The following is a 24,399-nucleotide window of genomic DNA, read 5'->3' as shown; positions in this document are numbered from 1 at the left end:
GGTCTGAGGAGTGTTACGCATGTGAAACACATATGATTCGAGAAAGCACATGTGAAGACTGTCAAGCATTGACGCTGTCTGTAGAAGGAAGAAGTAAATATATATATTTATAAACCGTATGAGTGATGAAGTACAACCTCTATTTTGATGTTTGAAACGGGAACGTTATATGACATATCGTGCTTAGGTTGATAACGGTAATGGCTCTGAGACGAGACGATATGTGAACCGTGTATGCTTATCAAACATTTCTGTAACACAGCATGCTATTTCTGGTGTATTGATTTATGAAAGTGTAACAATTTAAGAACATGACACAACAGCCGCGCTGTGTCAAAATACTGTATCCAATTCGGTGTAAGGGAAATAACTCTTACGTTGTTAAAGTCACATTGAGAAATATAATTAAAAAATATTCCAAGAACATTTGTGAGATTTTGTATATTCAATGACGGTAAATATAGTCACTACATATATTAATAATTATTATTAATATGAATGAAAAATAAATAAAAATAAAAGGAGTACAATGTCTCTTTTCTCCATGCATGTTTTCCGCATACTATTAATTATCCTTCATTTCACAAGCACAAAATGCACCTATTCTTTATTATCCATTCACCGATTGCCATTCTCCACGTAAGTGCTCATGTCACATCATTGGAGGATGTAGTTTAATGAAAATTACAACAATGCGTCACACTTAAAGAGGGTGAAAAAAGAGGAGAGGGAGAAATGTTTTTAAGGCATCATTTAAGAAGCGATTGATTTTGAAAATCCCAAAGGCAACATCATCACATGACCTGATTTTCAATTAGCAGAATACAGAACACATATCTGAGGTATTATAGTAGATATTGATGCTCAATGTGTTACTGAAGCAATTAAATTTAAAGCAGTGAGCGGCTGTAATGTCACACTGACATAATTCTAGTTTTAATTCATTTCTAGTATGGTTTGACATTGTTGTAAATGCATTTTTATCAAGATAGTACATAGCTAATGAAGGTTTCAGCAGGAAGTGTAGTGATTGAATAGAAATTTAATTACTAAATTTGAAAATTCAATTTATTTGCACTAAGATTTGATAAGAAGTCCTGAAGGATGTTAGAATTACTGCTGATGTGGATAAAAACAGTGGATAAAAACAACGTAGAGATAAGGAAACTTTTGAAAGTTTCCAGATCCTTTTGAAAGTACAGAATTTTGATAAAATAAATCTACACAGGCCCTGGTGCAGGTATTTTCAGATAATGGCTGACACTAATGATTATTTGATTTGTTAACAATATTGAATTTTTTGTGTATAATAACTGGATGAATGTGTTTTATCTTTTAAATTGCACTAATTTGAAAATTACCTTGGAAATATGGAAAAGATGTATGAACCTAATGCAGAAGCACGTTTACTGCTAACAGGCAGACGGAATTAACACTATCCGCAGCTGCAGAGAAAATAAGATGAATATGCTACAAATTGATTTAGGATAAATCACTGCATGTTATTTTAGAAAAAAAAACTGGAATATTGAGCATGTGCAAATAATCTAGATTTTATTTGCCATTTAAATGGAATTAAGGAAGAAGGATTAATCTGGGGGGTTGTAATGTCCTGTTGATCAGGATTTAAGATAAGGGAGTTTTTATGGGGGAGTGGTTCTTGCACATTTTAAAGAAGAATTCTGCAAGTAAATTCACACTAAATTGCTTGTCTGTAAATTTATTCTACTTGCAGCAATTATCTCCCCTACACCAGTATATTGAGGCTGCATCAAAGATTTTCCCCCTGTATTTCCTAAATGAATTACAACATAGTCTAGACTGGGGACAGAGTAAATGGTGGTTTTGTTATTCTTTATCAGTGGTTACATATTTGTAGTAAGAAGCTTCAACATGGCCTAGATCTTGGATAAGGGAGGGAACAGCAATGCTCAGAATCACGACTTCAAATATAACCATAATAATTTAACACTTCCATATATTACATAACTGTTTGTTAAAATGTTGCTACAAATGTCATTGAAACAAGATATTGGGGGGTGAAATATTTTCAGTGTTGCGAGAATTCACAAAAAAGCCCAGATTAATATGTTTTGAACTGATCATGAACATTTTATCATGTTATCCATGAATACGCCGGTGTAATTTTTTTACATATGTCACTAGTGTAATATACCTGGGAGCGTTTTTCATTGGCTGTGCCAGTCAGAAACTGATTGTGACGTCATGATATGGACAATGACGTGACGACATAAATTGTGAATGGCATAACAAAATGGCTCTCTCCGTTTGATTAAGCCCTCTACATTTTGGTTNACAACAAAATGGCTCTCTCCGTTTGATTAAGCCCTCTACATTTTGGTTTTAAAACCTGTCAAAATGTAAGTTTTCTGAGTTATGTGATAAAAAGTATCCTAAGTTTGTTTTCATTTCATATGAGCTTTTCTTAAACTCGTCTCAAAGTTTTGATTTTTGCTCGCCAAGGCTTGAAAAAGTAAAAAAACTCTTAAGACTCGTTTCATTAAAGCTCATGAAATGAAAACTCATTTAAGATCCTATATGTATGTAATGGGAACTATAATTATTGAACTTTTTTAGTCATGGTTTGTTTTATTATGATATACTTACAATGAACTCATAGAGTTCATGTATATTAATATGACACCACATTGGTATCTATTGTGTTATACTTAGAACGTTAGTTGTTCAGAAGAGAAATATGGATTGAGTGAAACAGACGTATTCAGTTGTGCTGTTAATTCCCCCAACAGAATAATTAGTGGTGGGAACACCAACCAACTGAATCCTGGCTCAAAATCAAAATTTCCTGTTTGTTTTTATGACTGGAGATTTCCATCCTTGTCCAATGTAAGTATAATTTTGTACAGAGCTTTAACATTTCTACAGTATTTGTTTATAATTTTATACAGAGTTATATCCCCTTCCATGTGAAAAAATGGAAGAAAAAAGTGTGTCGATTGAGTGCAGGTTGTCTGATGATAATGAATAAAATGTGGGATCCCTATAGTGTTTCTGACATATTCCTACCAACAAAATGGGTCGTAATTATCCTGGTGTGGGATACCAATCACTTCAGCCTACATTTGTTTACAAACCTTCATACTTACCGATCAAAAGAGACTGTTCTATCTAAGTATGGATGGAGATTTCTATCAAGACATTTATATCAAACAAAACAATAAAAGGTGCTGGTAATTAAATTTATATGGGGGTGTTAAGAATCAAATGTCCGGAAACGTTGTAGCTGTTGGTGGCTAACGAGTGTCATTGATTTGAAAAACATGTCGGTTGATTGTATGTGATATTACATGCACAAGTTAGGCAGGTTTGTGTAGAGATTAACGTGAAGAATGCTCCTGTATAGGACTGATAAAAGGATTTAATGGCGCAAGAATAATTCAATCTCAAACTCTCCACATAGATTGATTGATTGTATCTGGCAGTAGTTGTACACCTGCTTCTGCCTGCAGTACTGCCAGTGTGATATGAGATACAGACAGCAATCATTCTATGTCTGTATTGTAGTCTACCTGATAAACACCCAGTCTCATACAACCTCCCCACATCCTTTACAACTGAGATACTAGATACAGACAGGAATCATTTTATGTCTGTACTGTAGTTTACCTGATAAACACCAAGTCTCATACAACCTCCCCACATCCTTTACCACTGAGATACTAGATACAGACAGCAATCATTCTACGTCTGTACTGTATCCAACGAAACAATTATGACATCATAATAATGATTACAACAACAATCAGGTCACGGCATATATAGTCTTTGAGAATGCCATCTGAATTTGGAAGGGTTATATAGTAGAAATGCTGTACGACGCTAAATATTGCTTAATATTCTATATATAATAAATGAGGAATAATATAGAAAACCTTGTATAAGTTATAGGTAGCTAGGAAATATGTGTGTAACTTTCTATCTTTTTTACAAAACTTTCTATATATGTATAAAAAAATAAAATCCAATTTTAAGAAGTGATATTATGTGTGTTCAGCAGAGTATATAGTTCCTATAAACATATGTACTCCATACAGTTCTAGGTCTGAAGGAAATACGTTTCCCACAGTCCTTCCTACTCCATTGATAAGTGAAAAAATAAATGCCTACAGGATTGCATCATGAGGACGTAATTTCAGAAAATCTGACAGTGATTCATTGTAAATAACTACTTATTTCTGTCGTAGATGTACATTTTATGTAGCAAAATTAATCAAAACAATGTTGGTTAGGTATTCTCGCTACAACATCTCTCCCTCCCTTCACAGGTATGTCTCCTGTTTTAGCCAGGGAAAGATGAACTTGTAACCCCTCAAGGGGAGATAGCTTCGCGCAGAATAGCATGCATTAAATTGTGACGTCATATAAAGTGAATGGCAATATCTGATAAACCTTAACAATCCTATCTGTCACCGAAACTTTGTATCGCCTAATGTTACATCATACAAACCTATCCCATTGGAATTACAACATGCATCTATGATTTTGTACATGTGTCTCTAATACTACATCAGAGAAGAATTTATTTCGTATTATGCTTCTCCTTGCATTGAAATCCTCAATAACGATCCTTTTAGTGCATTTACAATTTACCTCGTGCGTATGTGAAATTAGCTTGTGTGGGGCGTTATCCAATTTTCTGGTACCAGTGCACCCCTGCACATGCCCAAACCTAACTTCCTGATTTGTGCAAGACATAAATACGTTTAATGCTGGTTCCCTTCACTGATGTTCTCATTCCAATACTCTGCCTTTGATAAAGTACTTAATGCTTTTATCGGATGCTGTCGCAGCTGTGTACATGTATTTGTAACTATTTCTATATTTTTAATACTTGTGCAAATAGGCCTAATGTGACCACAAGAAAAAGTATAATGTAAAGTCCCAATATCATGCCAGACAGCATTTTCCTTCAACTTTTTGCCAGTTTAGATCATTTAGTGATCTGGTTTGTTTGTGTTTTATGTCCTATTATTAACTATATATGGTCATTTAAGGACGTGCCAGGTTTGGTTTGTTTGTGTTTTACGTCCTATTAACAGCTATGGTCATTTAAGGATGTGCCAGGTTTTGTTGGTGGTGGAAAGCCAGAGTTCCTGTAGAAAAACCACCGACCTACGGCCAGTACTTGGCGACTGCCCCACGTAGGCCTTGAACCCTCGACCCAGTGTTGGAGGCCGGGCTATAGCTAGTGGTAGCAGAATGTCGGACGCCCTCATTTAGTGAAGCTGATTTCATTAGAAAAATGATCTTGTTTGAGATCACCTACATGTATGTACTAAATATTGGACAATATAATTATCATACTGAATGGGACGGGATAGGACATTTTGACAAAAAGATAATGTATTCAGTGTACTTCATTACCCTCCACATCTTGGGGCAGCCCTTTATCAATTTTTGTTCCGAAATGGGCTTTCTTATAAATCTAATCAGAAAATTTCATTTAGTGGGAAGACATCTGAGCATTTGCTGAAATTCTTCAAAGGAACAAATTTTAGATTGCATGCAGGTAAATACTATAAAGAAATGTATGAAAAAAATTGCCAGTATGTATGTTTACATACATAATTATTGCCTGTGCCTGAAGGAGATGGTCGTTATTGTATGAAAACTCTCTTGAATAGGCGTACGGTGATGGTTTGGGTTTCAAGGATGGGCGTTACCTGGACTGATCTAAATATATTTTGACAACACCAGTGGATATAAGGAATGTCACGGAGATGTTCATTAGGGATGTTAAACCTTACTGCACAAGTCAGTTTATGTAAATGCACTTTGATTTACCTCATAATGCACTTTTGCAGTTTAAGATCAGGAAAAGGTCATTCCCATTTACTTCAGCAGAAAGGAAATGCATTCATCATTTTCACAAGTTAAATACCTTAACTTTTTAATCTTCTGACAGGGTCTACCATAAACTGTTCATATAAATAGAATAATTATATGTTTAAAGAACGTGGCTTCTTAATGTGTGGCAGGGCTTTTCAAAAGCTAATCTGATGAATATATCTGTAACTGTAAGGTTTTGTGGCATCCAAAGATATTACGTGCTTTAAATTTGAATTAACAATTATACAATGTACATTATAATGAAGTGTTTTGTTTTTGAGGTATCTAAGTTGCCAATATCCTACATGTTTTATTTTATAAAATATCTCGCTTTAACATGCATCATCTTCAACTTCTAGAAAATGATTCACGCTAGAAACCTATGAAATATCTTTTATAAATGGTAATTTGGATGTGGTAAGTTATCAAAGGACATATTTACATATGTAACACTACACAAGAATTAATTGATGACATGTTTGAAAGGTACACAAGAATTGATGACACATTTGAAAGGCACACTGGAATTGATGACACATTAGCAAGTTACACAAGAATGCATGTGTTCACAACTTTCGGGCAATTTTAGATGATTAGAAAATGGTTTGTCATTTTTATGTAAGAGATGTAGCTCTCACGTAAATCTCACGTATAATAACTTGAAGGTAGCATATATCCCTAAGTGATAATATGGGAATAAACAAAATATCAACTTCCTACCTTGCAGTCTTTCCTTCATTGTCCATCTTCATAGACACCTTTCATACTAATATTTCCCCCCATATTTGGCGGTAATTGTGATGGCAAAATATTGAAAGTAAATGGACCATGATTTGTTCTGTAAGTTGAGATTCCAATCATATATAATGACACACTGTCTAGCGTTCTACTGTATCACACACTTGTTTGAAACACGGTCTTCAATAATAAACTGAAAACTGAAGTCGTATTTCATTTAAATTGTACATGTTCCACTGACATCGCATGAAGTCAATCTATTGTGACCCATTCCTGATAGAACAGTCCTCCTGTGATGTAGTGTGAGGAGACATAGGTCTTTCAGTTCAGATACTGCTCCCTACCATAGGGATCTCTGTACCACTGCCAAAAAGTGTAACTGATCATTAGAAACTTTCTTTTCTGACATGACTTCATACAGCTTTGATAAGTCATTTCTGAACAGAAAGCCATACCCTTTATAAGAAATAATAAAGATGAAATGAACAAAATAAAATCAGCAGTGTTTTGAGTGAAAAAAATCATCGGTGCTAGACTGGGATTCGAACCCCGAACTTCAGATTGCATAAACCGATTGGGCTTTCTAGTCAACAGAAGTGTCCTGGCCCTGCTGTGCTACATTTATATCCATATTGAAGTTAAAGGGAAGTTACTGTATATAGGAAAAACCTCAGTGCAGTGGAACAGGGATCCTTGAGGAAGTTAATGGGAGGTTACTGTATATAGGAAAAACCTCAGTGCAGTGGGACAGGAGTCCTTAAGGAAGTTAAAGGGGGGTCACTGTATATAGGAAAAACCTCAGTGCAGTGGGACAGGAGTCCTTAAGGAAGTTAAAGGGAGATTACTGTATATAGGAAAAACCTCAGTGCAGTGGGACAGGGATCCTTAATTAGGAGTTAGAAAGGCCATCACATGATCAAGTTCTCCACAGTGTCACATGCATGATCTGATGTAGAGTCATTGGCTGTGCATATTTACATTATGAAATTGATTACAATAATCTTTCAATCGAAAAAATAACAAATCAATTAGCACTTTAGTAAACAAAGCTAGAAAAAAACTTTGAATAACAATATATAGTCAGTTAGGATGTGTAGTAGTTTCTGATTTTTCCTTGTCCGTGTGAAAATTCCGCTAACCCAATATTATTCAACAAAGTATAAGCAAATTTTGATTAGTCAATCAAGCTAGCAGTTTTTAGAAGCACTAGTCCAGCTGGAGATTTCACTTGTCTCAAACTAGCGGGCTACCCTTATTGTCTAGCCCTATTAAATCCATTTATATGATTTTGTTGTCAAAACCTTGTTATACTGCAAACAGTTTGATAAGTTTTTTTTGTCAAAAAGGGGATTAGCAATACATCAAGACACATCAAGAAAAAGGAAAGGAAAACAGGACCTTGAAATGTGTTGGTGGCAAGCTTTAAAAGGGAGATGGCTAATTAAACCAAGGGCCAATATATTGGTTTTACTATACATGTACATGTATATAGAAAACTGACTTAAAACTAGCAGCTTTCAACCTTCACAGGGCTCATCAAAAAGTATTTAAGTGTTGACTATGTATATCTATCTCAATTTAATATAATTTTGTAAAGCACTGCATTCAGCGTTTAATGTCTTAAACGTTTTGTAATTTGTTGGACATTAAATTCTATCCTCGAGTTCAGTTAGAAAGTTTTCATAATCTCATAAACCACAGCAACAGCCCGTTCTGGGTTTTTCTCACTGAAACCAATTCATCATCCGGCTCCCCCACGCAAAAGATGACTAGATAGGTATAATGATTAAGGGTAATTGTGAGGTATTCCAGCAGAAAATAGGCCCAATGATGAATGCCACTATCTGCTGTATCTTGTCTGTTTGAAAAAGTGACATTCAGCATTTAAGATATGATGTCGGATAGCGATTATCAATCCGAGCCGTCTGTCAGCGTGGAATATTAGCTAAAATGTCGTACACTGACCCGTGAAATTCATCATAGTTTCCAGATTTTCAAGATTAGGTTACATGGGTATTGCCCAATAAAATTAAAAAACTAGTATATTTTTTGTCGTCTGCCAATGTTGGCTGATAATGTGCATTTTATCTATACGAGACATAATTAAGGTTTCTATGCAATTCTTTTATTGACTGATGCATCTTACGTACCTTCCATTTTGATTATGCATTCTGATGTTTGGCATTGTAGATTGTATTCACCAGACAGACAGACAGACGTGTAAAAAAACAGGTACATCTAGTCAGATAACATTCACTGCACTTTTGAAACTGAAGCAATATGTTTCTTGCCATCAAGAATAAGAAATTAGAGTAGGATGTTTGTAGTTTAATACAAAAGTTGTAGGAAAGGACGACGATGAACGGCACTTGTTTTCATGGTGTCCATCAGGTGTCATCCATTGTCAGGAAAGTATGGCCTGTGGCGGTATCACTACGGCCAGACAGTACGGGGTAACAAGTGTAGGGGACTTTTGTTAGTGTTACTGTGACAGGTTGGATGTGATTCAAACTCAATAAAACTTTTTTCCACAGTAGACTTAGGAAAAACCACAAACAAAAAAATTACTGATTGGTGACGCAATGTCTTGTAGCATTTCCGACCATATATTACACGTAATTTGTGTTTCTGTGTTAATAGAATCCAGAGACGTCTTAATTGCACTCACCGAATTTTTTTTGGGGGGGGGGGGGGGGGGGNTCACTTCTTCTTCCGTCAGGAGTCCTGTTATAGCTCAGCATTCATTTCACCACATGTATTTAATAGTCAGTTTCTTTCAATCAGGAATTTGTGTTTTTAGCCACAGATTTAACCACTGCCTGTATACTGTACAGTACACATAGGTGTGTAATATTGATATTCTCCGATCATATAAGTAATTGTATGAAACTTGGACTTTCATCAGACCGTGACCTTATTAAATGCAGTCTGTTTAAGGGTCCCCATACCACCACCAACAACAACTGTAATCGCGTACAAGGGTGTATTGGAAATATTGGAAATCCTTTTTTTCGACATGACTATAGTTTTGATCAGTCATTTCTGAAAAGAAAACCTTTCGTGACTTTTATGAAAATATAATAAAGGTGAAATAATCAAATGTAATCAACTACAGTGTTCCGAGTGTTAAAATTCAGTGCGACTAGACCGGGGTTCAAACCCTGGATTTTAAATTGATATACTGTCATTCGGACTGACTGAGCTACCTGGTCAACAGAAGTGTCCTTCCATTGCCCAACTGTGCTACAGTTAACAACCAGAATAATATTCAGGGGAGGTTACTGTATATACAAAAAAACGTAGTGAAGCGGGACAGGGGTCCTTAAAAAAGTGGTATATTATCTATGTTCGGAGAAGGTAAGTTGGTCCTGTAATCTTTAAAGCTGTGTTTTACTCAAAAAATGAAAATACTACTGACTTATTAATCCAAAGAATGAACTAAAATCGAAATTTTGGTTTGTAATGCAAATTGTTTTGGATTGAAAATTCATATAGTATTAATTGACAAGCCTCCTTGATACCACAGGGGTTACTCTCACTTAATGCTCTCGCCATAAGTTTGGTAAGTTGTAAAGCTGGAACAAATAAAGAAACAAAAGTCTAGTTTGTACGAGGCTGATCAAGATTAAAAGCCCAAGGACCGGAATAAGTGGTTTTCATTTCCAGTACCTTATATATACCTCCGACCTAACAACCATAGCAGGCACACCCAGTATTGTTAAAAATTATGTGATATTCGTATTTGTATCTTGTGCTTTAAATTCCGAAATTGCTGCTGGAAATAAGAGAGAATTTACAAATGTGGACTTCAATACTGGAACTTCGCTAGCTACATTTTGATGCAAATTTTTGACGACTGAATACAATATCTGTGAACTGCTTACATGTATTTGGCTTATTGCAATTCTGTGACATGTACTGTATCTGTTTACAAAACTTAAAAACAAAAATCAATATTAGAAAGATTTTGTGACCTGTGGTCATTATTGATAGAACTTTTATGAACATATTGATTGTGTTGGAGTCAGGTGGCGTAGTGGATAACGCACTCGCCTTTCCCAAAGGCATCCAGGGTTCAATTCCCCGATCGGATGTGAAAAGGTCCATTGTCACCTGCCCGACTACGTGGGTTTTCTACGGGTACCCCAGTGTCCTCCCACATTGAGACCCACCGCACGCTAACATCCTGGCCAACGAGAGTGATTAATATAAGTTTACATATCTTGTTTCATTATTGTTGTAAAATGAATATAGTTTATATTTTATATATTTTGTTGTAGTTTTGACTTTTGACTTATTTTTTGTAGTCATGGGAAAGGCAGAAGGTGGTGGAGAACTGTGGCATGGTCATGTGACGGCTCTAACCATAGCTCCGGAGTACAGGCGCCTCGGTCTGGCCGGCAAACTCATGAACATACTGGAGGAAATCTCAGAAAAGTAAGTGTACAGAGACAGGTTGTATGAATTGTATAACAGCTAAAAGAGTTGTTTGTGGTATTTTCAAAAAATACATACTTTTGTTTCCATTTTCTGATGATTTTATATTATTTGAACAATGTTTTACACATTTTGAGAAAAAATAAATAAACTTCAGGTTATAATGATGAATGTATTTCTTGGAAAAAAAAACAACAACTTCAGATCATCATGATGAATGTATTTCTTGCAAAAACAATTATAATAATAGACCTTGGAGGGTTTTTCATTGGCTGTGCCAGTCAGAAATTGATTGTGACGTCATAATATGGACAATGATGTGACGTCATCAATTGTGAATGGCGCAACAAAATGGCTATCTCCGCTTGATTAAGCCTTCTACATTTTGGCTTTAAAACCTGCCAAAATGTAAGTTTTCTGAGTTATGTGATACAAAATATCTTAAATTTGTTTTCATTTCATATGAGCTTTTATGAAACTCGTCTCAAAGTTTTAATTTTTGCTTGCCAAGGCTCACAAAAATAAAAACTCCTAAGACTGGTTTCATAAAATCTCATATGAAATGAAAACTCCTTTAAGATCCTATATATATGTCGGAGATGGACAGTACATGTTAATGTGTGTGTGTGATTGTAAGGGAGCGTTCGTTTGATGTTAAGTACTGTCGATTACAGGAAACACTGCTACTTCGTCGACCTCTTTGTGCGGGTGTCTAACAAGGTCGCCGTAGAGATGTACAACAAGCTTGGTTATGCTGTGTACCGCAGGGTCATCGAGTACTATTCGGGCGAAGTGGACGAAGATGCTTTTGGTGAGTACAAGTATTACAATGTTCATGTACTCAATAGTACAAACATCAGAATACAAGTATTACAATGTTTGTGTACTCAATGGTACAAACATCAGAATACAAGTATTACATTGTTTGTGTACTCAATAGTACAAACATCAGAATACAAGTATTACAATGTTTGTGTACTCAATGGTACAAACATCAGAATACAAGTATTACATTGTTTGTGTACTCAATAGTACAAACATCAGAATACAAGTATTACAATGTTNAGTACCCGAAATATTTTAAGGTCTTTTATTTCTGTATAATACGAATGCTATTGGCTGCTTGGGACCCAATTTTCAAAAAGGTAAGTGCTCATTAACTCATTCACCCCTACATTCCTGAACTGGACTTGCCCAGTCTTTGATTTGGTAAGGTTCAATTGTGACTTCAGGGATAAATGGGCTAATAATCTTTATTTTAAATACTTCAGTAGTCACACATAATCATGATAACTGGGGACTAAATCTTGCTAATAATATGGAAACAGTTGAGACCCCCACCCCCAATAACCCATAAGGGAAGTCGAAGAAACTCTTGTCTTTTATTTTTATATATATATATATATAATTAATAAAAAAAAAAGGATTAAATGTCCATGTGGAGTAAGTAAATATAGAAAAAATCAGATTTAACGACCGACTAAAAAACAAGCTGCTTTTATCCTTCACAGGGCTCTTTAAGTTTTGAAGTCAAAAGGTCCCTGTTTCACAAATATATATATGTCGACAAAGTAGCAGAGTCAATACCTGAAGAGCCCTATATATACAACGTTGTTTGGCATGGAGAATACACTCATGTTCTTAGTGTCTTTTCCACCCATAGGGATTTGGTCTGTCTTGTACTCCTTTACTAAACTGGTATAGTATTGAGCAGATTATAAATCGAAAACTTGTTATCTTGTGAGCTGTTAAGGCCCCCGGACCTCTTGTTTTGTTACACAATTTAGATAAATGTCTAACAGGGATGGGTAACTGTTACCACACATACGGTAGCTACGTCAGTGTATGATGGGTAACTATTACTACACTTATGGTAGCTACCTCAGTGTATGATGGGTAACTATTACCACAGATATGGTAGCTACATCAGTGTATGATGGGTAACTACTACTACAGATACGGTAGCTACGTCAGTGTATGATTGGTAACTATTACCACACTTATGGTAGCTACGTCAGTGTATGATGGGTACCTATTACCACACATCGGTAGCTACGTCAGTGTATGATGGGTAATTGTTACCACACATACGGTAGCTAGGTCATTGTATGATGGGTAACTACTACCACCGATACGGTAGCTATGTCAGTGTATGATGGGTAATTACTACCACAGATACGGTAGCTATGTCAGTGTATGATGGGTAACTATTACCACAGATACGGTAGCTATGTCAGTGTATGATGGGTAACTGTTACCACATACGGTAGCTACGTCAATGTATGATGGGTAACTATTACCACAGATACGGTAGCTATGTCAGTGTATGATGGGTAACTATTACCACACATACGATAGCTACGTCAGTGTATGATGGGTAACTATTACCAAACATACGGTAGCTACGTCAGTGTATGATGGGTAACTATTACTACACTTATGGTAGCTACCTCAGTGTATGATGGGTAACTATTACCACACATACGGTAGCTATGTCAGTGTATGATGGGTAACTATTACCACAGATACGGTAGCTATGTCAGTGTATGATGGGTAACTATTACCACAGATACGGTAGTTACGTCAGTGTATGATGGGTAACTATTACCACACCTACGATAGCTACGTCAGTGAATGATGGGTAACTATTACCACACATACGTTAGCTATGTCAGTGTATGATGGGTAACTATTACCACAGATACGGTAGCTACGTCAGTGTATGATGGGTAACTATTACCACACATACGGTAGCTACATCATTGTATGATGGGTAACTATTACCACAGATACGGTAGCTACGTCAGTGTATGAAATAACAAACTTGAAGTGATTATTGAAGTGATCGCAAACACTTAAGAGGATACAAAGTACGACTGTAGATACCTCCAGACCTTTGACCATCTAATTTGTGGTGATTGTCTTCCCTACACTCTGTTTTAAGGTTTGGCCCTTGTGGTTTTTTAGTGCAGGATGTTGACATTTTGAAACTTTGTAGAAAATAGCTAATATTATAGCTTCTTTCTTGATATTTATTGAGGTACAAAATAGCATCCTTCTTACATATAACTCGAGGGGGGGGGGGGGGGGGGGGGAAGTCCCATTTTACACGTTCTCAAATGAAATCATGGACCAAACAATTTTCCAAGGACCAGATATTTCTGTAATGCTGGAAAAAAGGTCCACAGTCCATGTTAACGCCAGTGCTGGTACAGTTAAGTGGGTAGACTTGTAGCTGCATAGCAGTGATGCAGTTGGCACGGGTACTCACTGTATGGTCGTCTTTAACCAACCCATGCTGAAAACAGTTAACAACCAGTGTACATTGCTGCAAATGTGACATAAAACAAGTTAATAAAGCTGGATTGTTTCAGTCCACCCAGCTGTAAAAAAAGGTATTAGCATGCTGGGATTAACAGTCCTGCAAATGTCTGGCATATTTATCCTTATTTATCCTTCTAGAAGAGAGAGGAGTTTCAGTGATGCCATGTAAACCGTGTTAATTATTAATGTGGGTTCTATTCGCCACAGTGCTGAAATACTAGAACTTTTACATGGCTTTTAAAAGCTCAGGTGACCTATTCCGATCACTTTCCGTCCGTCGTCGTCCGTCGTGCGTAAACTTTTTACATTTTCAACTTCTTCTCAAGAACCAGAGATAGATAAGGCTACAAAATTGTAAAATTAGGATTCCTACCCCATCCCCTGGGCCAGGGTGGGGCCCCAAAGGGAAAATTAACCAATAGATCATCAGGGGCTTTAATTAAATTGTAAATTTCAGGACCCCCAAGCTATCCGTTCTCCCTTGGGGAGGGGGTAAAGTTTACTATAGTTTATATAGGGAAACAACACTTTTGGGTATATTTTGACAATTTTCTGGAGGAAATTATTCTTACTTGGTGAGAATTATCCTTGGAGGAAGAATTCCTACCCCAACCCTAGGGGCCAGGGCGGGGCCTAAAGGGAATATTAACCAATATTTCAAAAATCTCTTCTCCAGACTCAAAGGTACTACAGTCAATTTCAGTGCATAAATAGAAAGATCATCAGGAGCTTATGCCATACTGTGGCATCCGTACGTACGTCAACAATTTCTTTAAACAACTTCTTCTTCTTAACCACTGGGTGGAATTAAACCAAATTTGACTGGAAGCATCCCTAGGTGGTGGGGATTCAAATTTGTACAAATGGTCTGGCTGATCCCCCAGGGGGCTGAGGGGTGGGGCCAAAAGGGGTCAATTTGCCCATATTGCTTTAAGCGACTTGTTCTCTGGAACTAAGAAGTGGATATCAACCATATTTGACTGACAGCATCCCTAGGTGGTGGTGATTAAAAATTGTACAAATGGTGGGGCTGACCTCCCAGGGGGCTAAGGGGCGGGGTCAAAAGGGGGCAATTTGGCTATATTGCTACAAACAACTTCTTCTGTAGAACTGTACACTGGATATCAATCATATCTGATCAAAAGCATTCCTGGGAGGCAGGGATTTAAAATTGTACAAATGGTGTGGCTGACCCCCCAGGGGGCTGAGGGGCAGGGCCAAAAGGGGGCAATTTGGTTATATTGCTATAAACGACTTCTTCTGCAGAACTATGCCATGGATATTGATCATATTTGGTCCGAAGTATTCATGGGAGGCAATGATTCAAAATTGTACAAAAGGTGGGGCTGACCCCCCGGGCTAAGGGGTGGGGCCAAAAGGGGTCAATTTGCCCATATTGCTTTAAGCGACTTCTTCTCTGGAACTAAGAAGTGGATATCAACCATATTTGACTGGAAGCATCCCTAGGTGGTGGTGATTAAAAATTGTACAAATGGTGGGGCTGACGGGTCAAAAGGGGGCAATTTGGCTATATTGCTACAAACAACTTCTTCTGTAGAACTGTACACTGGATATCAATCATATCTGATCAAAAGCATTCCTGGGAGGCAATGATTCAAAATTGTACAAATGGTGGGGCTGACCCCCCGGACTAAGGGGTGGGGCCAATAAAATGAATTTCTTGGAAATGGTTGAGATCCCCACCATATAACCATGTATGCAATTGCTGAGTATAAAGAGAAGAATGCACATTTGCTTCCAGGATGTCCCTAGGGTCTGGCCCCACCCTTGGAGACATAGTCCCTGGGCCATAACTTCAAAACGGTTGCGATCCCCACCCCAAAACTATATACAAATGCTGGGCATAAAGAGACGAATGCAGTCATGATATTAGAATTGATCCCAGGGGCTGCCCCACCCTTGCAGACTTGGCCCCTGGGTGATAACTTTGAAACGGTTGAGATCCCCACCCCAAAACTATATATACAAATGCTTGGCAAAAAGAGACAAATGCAGTCACGATATTATAATCGATCATGGGGGCTGGCCACAACTCTAGGGACCTAGTTTCTGGGGCAAAGCTTGGAAACAGTTGAGATCCCCACCCCATAACCATACATAAAATTGCTGGGCATGAACAATCTAATATAGCTATGCTACAAGGATTGGCCTTGGGTTCTGGCATATTCCCTTGATCTCATTTGGAGAATAGTTTGCCATGATTGCTTAGGTATCCAGGTGAGCGATACAGGCCCTCTGGGCCTCTTGTTGAAATTGTCAATTCCAGGACCCCTGAGCCATCCGTTCCCCCTTTGGGAGGGGGTAAAGTTTACTATAGTTTATATAGGGAAATAACACTTTTGTGTATGAAACAGAGAGCATGATTAATTAAATATAAATCACTGCCTCCGATAGGAATCGAACCCTGGACCTCTGGCTTGCTAGTCTTACGCTCAACCGATCGAGCTAAAGAGAAGTTCTCTATAGCCGAGCAATATATTGCGGCTAGTATTTACCAGGGTTACATACTCCCCTCCAGGAAAGAACTCGTCCTCGAGTTTTCCAAGGGTAACAGCGATGCTTATGGAGCAAGGCCCGAGTCTTTTTCCCGGGTTCCTACATGGGCGCCAATGTAACAGAGCGCATGATTAATTAAATATAAATCACTGCCTCCGATAGGAATTGAACCCGGGACCTCTGGCTTACTAGTCTTACGCTCTAATGAATGGGCTAAAGAGAAGTTCTCTATAGCCGAGTGATGTATTGCAGCTAGTATTTACCAGGGTTACATGTATATTTTATCAATTTCAGCAGAAAATTATTCCAACTTGGTCAGAATCATCTTTGGTGGATGAGGGTATTTGGAATATATATACATATATATGGAATTCCTGCCCCATCCCCAGGGGCTAGGGCGGGGCCCCAAAGGGAACATTAAACAATATTTTAAAATTCTTATCCTTTGATGACATGACAAGTATTGTATTTCACTTAGTTTACATGCTGATTTCCACATCACATCTAAACAATAAAAAAAAAAGCTACCAGTACCTATGATATAACTCAGGTGACCGCTAAGGCCATTGGGCCTCTTGTATTTAGATATAGAAGTTTCAACCTTGGTCCTGCCAAATGTTTCTTACAAAAGACTTCGTTGTAATATTAATTAAGGTCATTTGTGAAACTGGGGCCCTTTTGTTGTAAACTGACAACCAAAATATGAGGTCATGTTCAGAAAGTTTGGGAAGAGGTTGAAGGCCTCTTGGGGTCGTAGTTAAATCACTTCTGTATACTGGGAAACCTTCACCCCCATCAGATATTTACTCTTCAATGGTAAAGATGATATTCGCCCTGTATTAATTTTGCCCTTCACATGTGGCTACTATGGTATATATGTTCATGTGGTATGCTGTGTTATCATATTTGCTGTCACGATAAATTTGCCCTCGTAATGGAGGGCTGTAAAAAGAAAAAGTTAAATTGCAGCGAAAACTTACCAGTATGTAACCTATTGCGCTCTTCTCCCAAAGTTTCAATGTCAAAAAACTGTATTTAGTAAAACTAACCATACAATAATTGTCTTGAAAAATTCCAATTGCTTTTCACTCATTAAATGTCAGCAGCATCAGCAGCGCAGCAGACCTTTTTATAGCTTCCGACTTCCAAGCATGTGCTCGTGTCTATGTTGTAGAATTAGTCAGAACATTTGATCTTTATCAATGTTGCATGCAAGATATCATGACAAATTCATGTGGAAGTATGGTGGCCTGCTCTTCCGTAGCCTCATTGTGTAGTAAATTATGATAATGACGGGTGTGCGGTGTCGTGCAGACATGCGTGGATATTTATACAATGCAGTTAAGAGATACTAATTTAGACCACTCAGCCAGTTCCCACTGATGTAACGGGCGTTGGATTGTACGGCACGAGACAGTCTTGTACTTTAGCCAAGACCGACGGTGTACGATGACTTCTGCTAATCTATATATTATGCTTAGATTTTACAGAATAAGAAACAACGTTAACCGTTATTAATCTTGCAGGAGTTTGACTAACAACCTGTACAGAAGAATCTCAGTTTCCTCATGCTGTTCTGGTACATCAGTATAAAAGAAAAGTTTTTTATATAGAATCGGAAAATGGTTGAAAAATCAAAAGGTACAAACAATCAGATTCTGTTGTACTGTAGATTCTACTTAATCGCATTTGTCAGAAAATGTTATGTTTTAAAAGTAGGCTCATAAGAATAAACAATTTCTTAATAAAAAAGAACGGTATTCTGAAAAACTTTCACCCACTAAAATAGTCGCCCTTCTCCAGTAAAACATATCTATATATAAAAACCTGTCTTTGAGAAACCACTCTTCTGTCAGTACAGTAGAACCTGTCTTCTGTGACCATGCCTCTGTCAGTACAGTAGAACCTGTCTTGTGTGACCATGCCTCTGTCAGTACAGTAGAACCTGTCTTGTGAGACCCCCCTTCTATCAGTACAGTAGAACCTGTCTTGTGTGACAATGCCTTTGTCAGTACAGTAGAACCTGTCTTGTGAGACCCCCCTTCTATCACTACAGTAGAACCTGTCTTGTGAGACCCCCCTTCTATCACTACAGTAGAACCTGTCTTGTGAGACCACTCTTCTGTCAGTCCAGTAGAACCTGTCTTGATGGACTACTCTTTCTGTCAGTGCTATATTGAACCTGTCTTGTGGGACCACCTCTTATATCACTGCAATAAAGAACCTGTCTTGAAAGACCACCCTTCTGTCAGTGTAATATAAAACCTGTCTTGAGAGACCACCCTTCTTTAAGTGTAATATAGAACCTGTCTTGAGAGACCACCCTTCTTTCAGTGTAATATAGAACCTGTTTTGAGAGACCACCCTTCGTTAAGTGTAATATAGAACCTGTTTTGTGAGACCACCCTTTCAGTATAATAAATAACCTGTCTTGAGAGACCACACTTTTGTCAGTGTAATATAGAACCTGTCTTGAGAGACCACCCTTCTGTCAGTGTAATATAGAACCGTCTTGAGAGACCACCCTTCTTTCAGTGTAATATAGAACCTGTCTTGAGAAATCACCATTCTTTCAGTGTAATATAGAACCTGTCTTGAGAGACCACACTTCTATCAGTACTGTAGAACCTATCTTGTGAGAGACCCCCCCCCCCTTCTGACAGTACAGTAGAACCTGTCTTGAGGGACCACTCTTTCTGTCAGTGCAATATTAAACCTGTCTTAAGGGACCACCTCTTATATCACTGCAATAAAGAACCTGTCTTGAAAGACCACCCTTCTGTCAGTGTAATATAGACCCTGTCTTGAGAGATCATCTTTCAATGTAATATAGAACCTGTCTTGAGAGACCACCCTTCTTTCAGTACAGCAAAATATCTTTTTGGAGACCATTGTTAACAGTTGATAAAATCGGCACTTTTAATAAGAGCGTAGCTCTTGGGGCCCAAAGGCGCCCAAGCAAAGCTCTTAAATGTTAATACATGATTGCGTAAACAGAGTTGCTTCCCCTTGCTTCACATTGCTCTAAATTTTATTTCATCCGGAAGTAGCCGCACAGTGGGGAAACCGGATGTGTATCCTTGAGGCAAAGACAAAGAGAATATATAGAGGATATTTAATGGTGTCTTCAGTAATAACAAATATATTTCACATGTGTGGCTAATATTTTGATATTTTTACACGAGTGCGCAGCATGAGTGAAAAATATCAAAATATTAGCCACACAAGTGAAATATATTTGATATTACTGAAGACACCATTAAATTTTCTGTTTAATACATTTTAAAACCATAAAACATGAAAATTGTAATGCATTAAAAAACTTTGTTTAGGGGGACTTAATAAGAACGGAGGAAAAACAATAAGTCCCCAAAACTTTGTTTTGGGGGACTTAACTAGTACTAATTGTAATGGGGGGCCATTACAGAAGTCCCCCAAACTGCCCCCATAGTCGCAAAGATACATCAGAAAAAGATCACAATGGCATAAAACACTTTCATACTAAATTTGAGTGAAATCGAACAATATGTAAATTTCGACCAATCAGAACCCAGTATATGGTGGCCATTTTGTCAAATGAGAAAACAAATGTTGCAGTTGAGTTTGCAATGCCATATTACACATACATACTAAATTTGAACGAAATCGAACTACAACGGAGCTTCGACCAATCAGTAACCAGTATATGGCAGCCATTTTGTGTAATTAGAAAATTGATGTCATAGTTGAGTTTGCGGTACCATCATACACCTACATGCCAAATTTGGAATGCATTGGAAAATATCTATAAAACATGTAAAATAGGATAGGTGGCGAAAACCTTTAGAAATTTTAAATTCCCAAAAATTTCAAAAATTCAAGGGCGACCATCTTGGACTTCTGGTCGAGATAAAAATAGCCTGTTGCACACCTAGACCCCCTAATGAGTATATGTGTGTAGTTTCATGATGATCCGCCCAGTAGTTTCTGAGAAAACCTCCGGACAAGTTCATGGCTGAAGAAGAAGAAGAAACGGAGTAAAAACAATTAGTCCCCAAAACTTTGTTTTGGGGGACTTAAAAAGTTTTGGTGGAATTAATAAGAAACGGAGTAAAAACAAAAAGTCCCCAAAACTTTCTTTTGGGGGGCTTAATTACCAAACAGATTTTCTCTCCATCTTATCTCAATCATTCTTTTTGTGCCCTGAAAGAAGAGCGCAGATGGTTTAATTTTAATGTGAGAAATCCGGAGTATCTACTCTAGTTTTTACTGAATATTTACAACTTTAGGTCGAAAAAAAGGTTGATCTTAAAATTTTATTAAAGCTTGTCTTTTTTTGGTTATTCCTGGACTTGACGACATTAAATAAAGCTTCTCTTATCTCATTCTGAATCAATAAATCTCATTCTGAATCGGTAAGTATCAGAGATTAATAAAAGCTATGCTCTTTTTTAAGGCTTTGCCTTTTCATATTATGCAAAAAAAGTACTTATGAGGTTCTAAGAAAATATGAAACAGACTTGGGACTTGTCCTGTAGCTAAAGATAAATTAAAAAAACACATTATTATTGATAGTCATGATATTTCAATTCAAAATAGCATGATGCTGTCTAGTTTTCTACCAAGAATTCTAAGTGTTCTCAGGCATACTTGACAGTGATTTTGGTGGTCACAGATGCCAAACGTGAACGACATACTGCAGAATCCACCACAAGATGATACGGATATTTGGATATTTCGCATCCTGTGTATTGCTTTCGATGCCAGTTCCTTAGAGGTATTGCATAATTCTTCAGCAGGTAGTCCTAGACTGCAGATAGATGTACATCATCTGACAGACCCTGGCAAAATTCCTCAAAGCATGCCCAGCTTAACAGGTCGTTTATGTGTAGAATTAATTTCATAAATTCTTCATAAATACTTGATATTTATTCATTTGTTAATATAATCAATCTATATCTAATTAAATGTCTCCTGAAACGTTTAAAAAATTGAACATATTTAAATTTCAAATATTCGTGTTCTGTTGAAAAAATGATCTCTTTAAAAAAAATCTCAGGTTTTATGTATAAGGCTAACAAGTCATTAAATAGCTGTGTTAGGGATTCCACATGTTATTGTGGCTGAATACTGTAATAAAAGACATGAGAATTGCATAAACATGTAGGCTATTACCGGGCTTGAGGGAAGTATTTCCTGCCTGGTAACATCAAGGTATTTCTGACCTGGTTGCTACGGCATTCACAGATCTCTGCATGCTCTACTCCATGCACATATTATAGTGATTCTAGCGCTAAATAGTTTTCTACTTTTTCTTGTCTGCACTTGGTTTTCATTACAGTAGAAAATGTATCAAGCAGCCTCCATTCTTCCACTGCACATTCGCTGATTGACTATTTCAAAATTTCCAAAATTCTTTCTAGGATTTTGAATTAAAAACAACTTATGATTGATTTCTTTGAGGGGTTTTGTCACTTAATCTTTGAGGGGGGTCATCAGTCTGAAAACCTGTCTCACATGCATTTATCTGCTCCTGTACGGGTTGGAGGAATTCGATCAATTCCTGTCACATGACATTTCGTGACATACAACGATGAAGTCGAATTAAATAAGCCTGGAAAGTCACTGTAAACCTTGAGCGGTGTCACTGATGACTAGAAACTTCAAAGCATCGATGCTTACATCCAGACAAAAAAATCTTTGCAGCTTAAAATGCGGGATGAAAAAAATGCCTCAGTATGAAATAGCCATATGCAACAAGCTTGTTTGTACATGTATTGGCTTCTTCAAAACTTCGTACCATGAACGATCAACAGTAGTAGAGACTGCTGGCCGACATGTTAATTATTATAATTATAGTACATTGTTTGTGTTGGCATGCCTTATGGTAATTTACTGAGATTTCTTTTATAACTCCAAAACGGTGATAACATGTGTTAACAGTTTTATCACCTTGTCTTTCGTAGCTTATAATGGTTTTGAAAACTCTAAAGTTCAGAAAAAAATAGGAATATATATTGGTATAGCTGTTTAAATAATAAAATGATATTGGTTTATTGATGAAGTTTGTTGAGGATGCTGAAATCCTTTTCCAGAATTACTCTCCCCACAGTTTATTGAATTTTGATATACAAATCATGAGTGATATAATAGTAATTAAAATTAAATTGAATCATTTAACTTATGAAAATCAAAATAATCACCCTCAATCAAATATATTTACATCTTCACTGCAAGTACCTCTTCATGACATGAGCATTACTGAAACCGATTTGCGTTCATAGGGCTATGAAACCGATTTGCTTTCATTGCCAGCATGAAATTGAAAAAATGATGTTCAATCCTTACATATATTGAAACAAGTTCTAAGATTTGAAATTAAAACAATCCATTTAAGCTAAGGCAATCACTTTGATAAATGTCAAAGGTCAGAGTTCATAGGTGCTATACTCAGTGTGTTTCAAATACTATTTGGCAGCAGTTTTGTTGTGTAGATTTATGTTTGACAGGTCATATAGTTCAGAAAGTGTTCCCATTGGTATCCTATAAACGTTAGTCGGAAATACTTTCAGGATGTGGGTTAGTTGGTCAAAGGTCAATAGGAGTTTCTATTGGCAGATGATGTGTGCTATTTGGCAGGACTTCGACAACCCTTGTTGACATTGTCTGCGTCGTGGGACTTGACAGGTGTTGTGTATGATCCGATTGGGCGCAGCACATCGCCACGCGTCTCGAAGATACTGGAGATGCTCGGGGTGTAGTGTATCTGAGGTAGTTCATGATCGATTGCTTCGGTACCTAGACAAGACAAAGTGGTTTTGGCAATTGTAGTGATTACACAGTGTTACATGTGTTAGAAATCTGTAGCAGCAGCGAGGAAGAGCTGGTGTTCACAGAGAGATGATTGTTTATAACGGAAAGGCAGATGAGATGATAGGGTAGTGGGACGTGTGGGGGTGGGGAGAGGGGTAGTGGGACATGGGAAGGGGAGCTTGAGGGGGAGGGAGGGGAGCTAATTAAAGCATGGTATTACGTCGCATATCATCATTATATAGCTGGTGAAAGTCGTCTGTGAAGAACAGTACTTAATAACATGTAATTGTGTTTTGTATCTTATGAAACCATACTTTTGTGGTTTGAGTGGCTATTATCAGGAATCTTGAGTAAAACACTTTAGTACAGCAATTATCTATGAACAGCTTGTTTTAAGTTCACTTGAACTGCCAGCCCAGGAAATTTTGTTTAAGTTAATTCGAATAACAGAATTCAAGCTGGCTCCCCAACATCAGAATCCTGCCTTTTCAATAATATCAGAATTCAAGCTGGCTCCCCAATATCAGAAACCTGCCTTTTCAATAATATCAGAATTCTAGCTGGCTCCTTATTATCAGAATCCTACCTTCTCAATAATATCAAAATTCTAGCGGGCTCCCCAACATCAGAATCCTGGCCTGTCTATAATATCCGAGTTCTAGCTGCTTCTCCAATATCAGAATCAGTAGATACTAATGTCTGATATTAATTACCCCCCCC

At 37.3% G+C, this 24,399-nt stretch overlaps 1 protein-coding gene across 1 annotated transcript in view; it reads left to right on the top strand.

The window, feature by feature from the left end:
• LOC110450471 (N-alpha-acetyltransferase 20-like) overlaps nucleotides 1-24,399 on the top strand; it is a 46,285-nt gene that overhangs the window by 7,241 nt on the left and 14,645 nt on the right. The window contains exons 4-5 of the mRNA XM_021498019.1: nucleotides 10,917-11,046; nucleotides 11,721-11,857. Coding sequence (XP_021353694.1) covers nucleotides 10,917-11,046; nucleotides 11,721-11,857 — 267 coding nt within the window. The remainder of the gene's footprint in view (nucleotides 1-10,916; nucleotides 11,047-11,720; nucleotides 11,858-24,399) is intronic.

This window comes from Mizuhopecten yessoensis, unplaced genomic scaffold (assembly GCF_002113885.1).
Source record: "Mizuhopecten yessoensis strain PY_sf001 unplaced genomic scaffold, ASM211388v2 scaffold5229, whole genome shotgun sequence".
NCBI lineage: Eukaryota > Metazoa > Mollusca > Bivalvia > Pectinida > Pectinidae > Mizuhopecten > Mizuhopecten yessoensis.
This window is presented reverse-complemented; position numbering and strand designations above follow the sequence as displayed.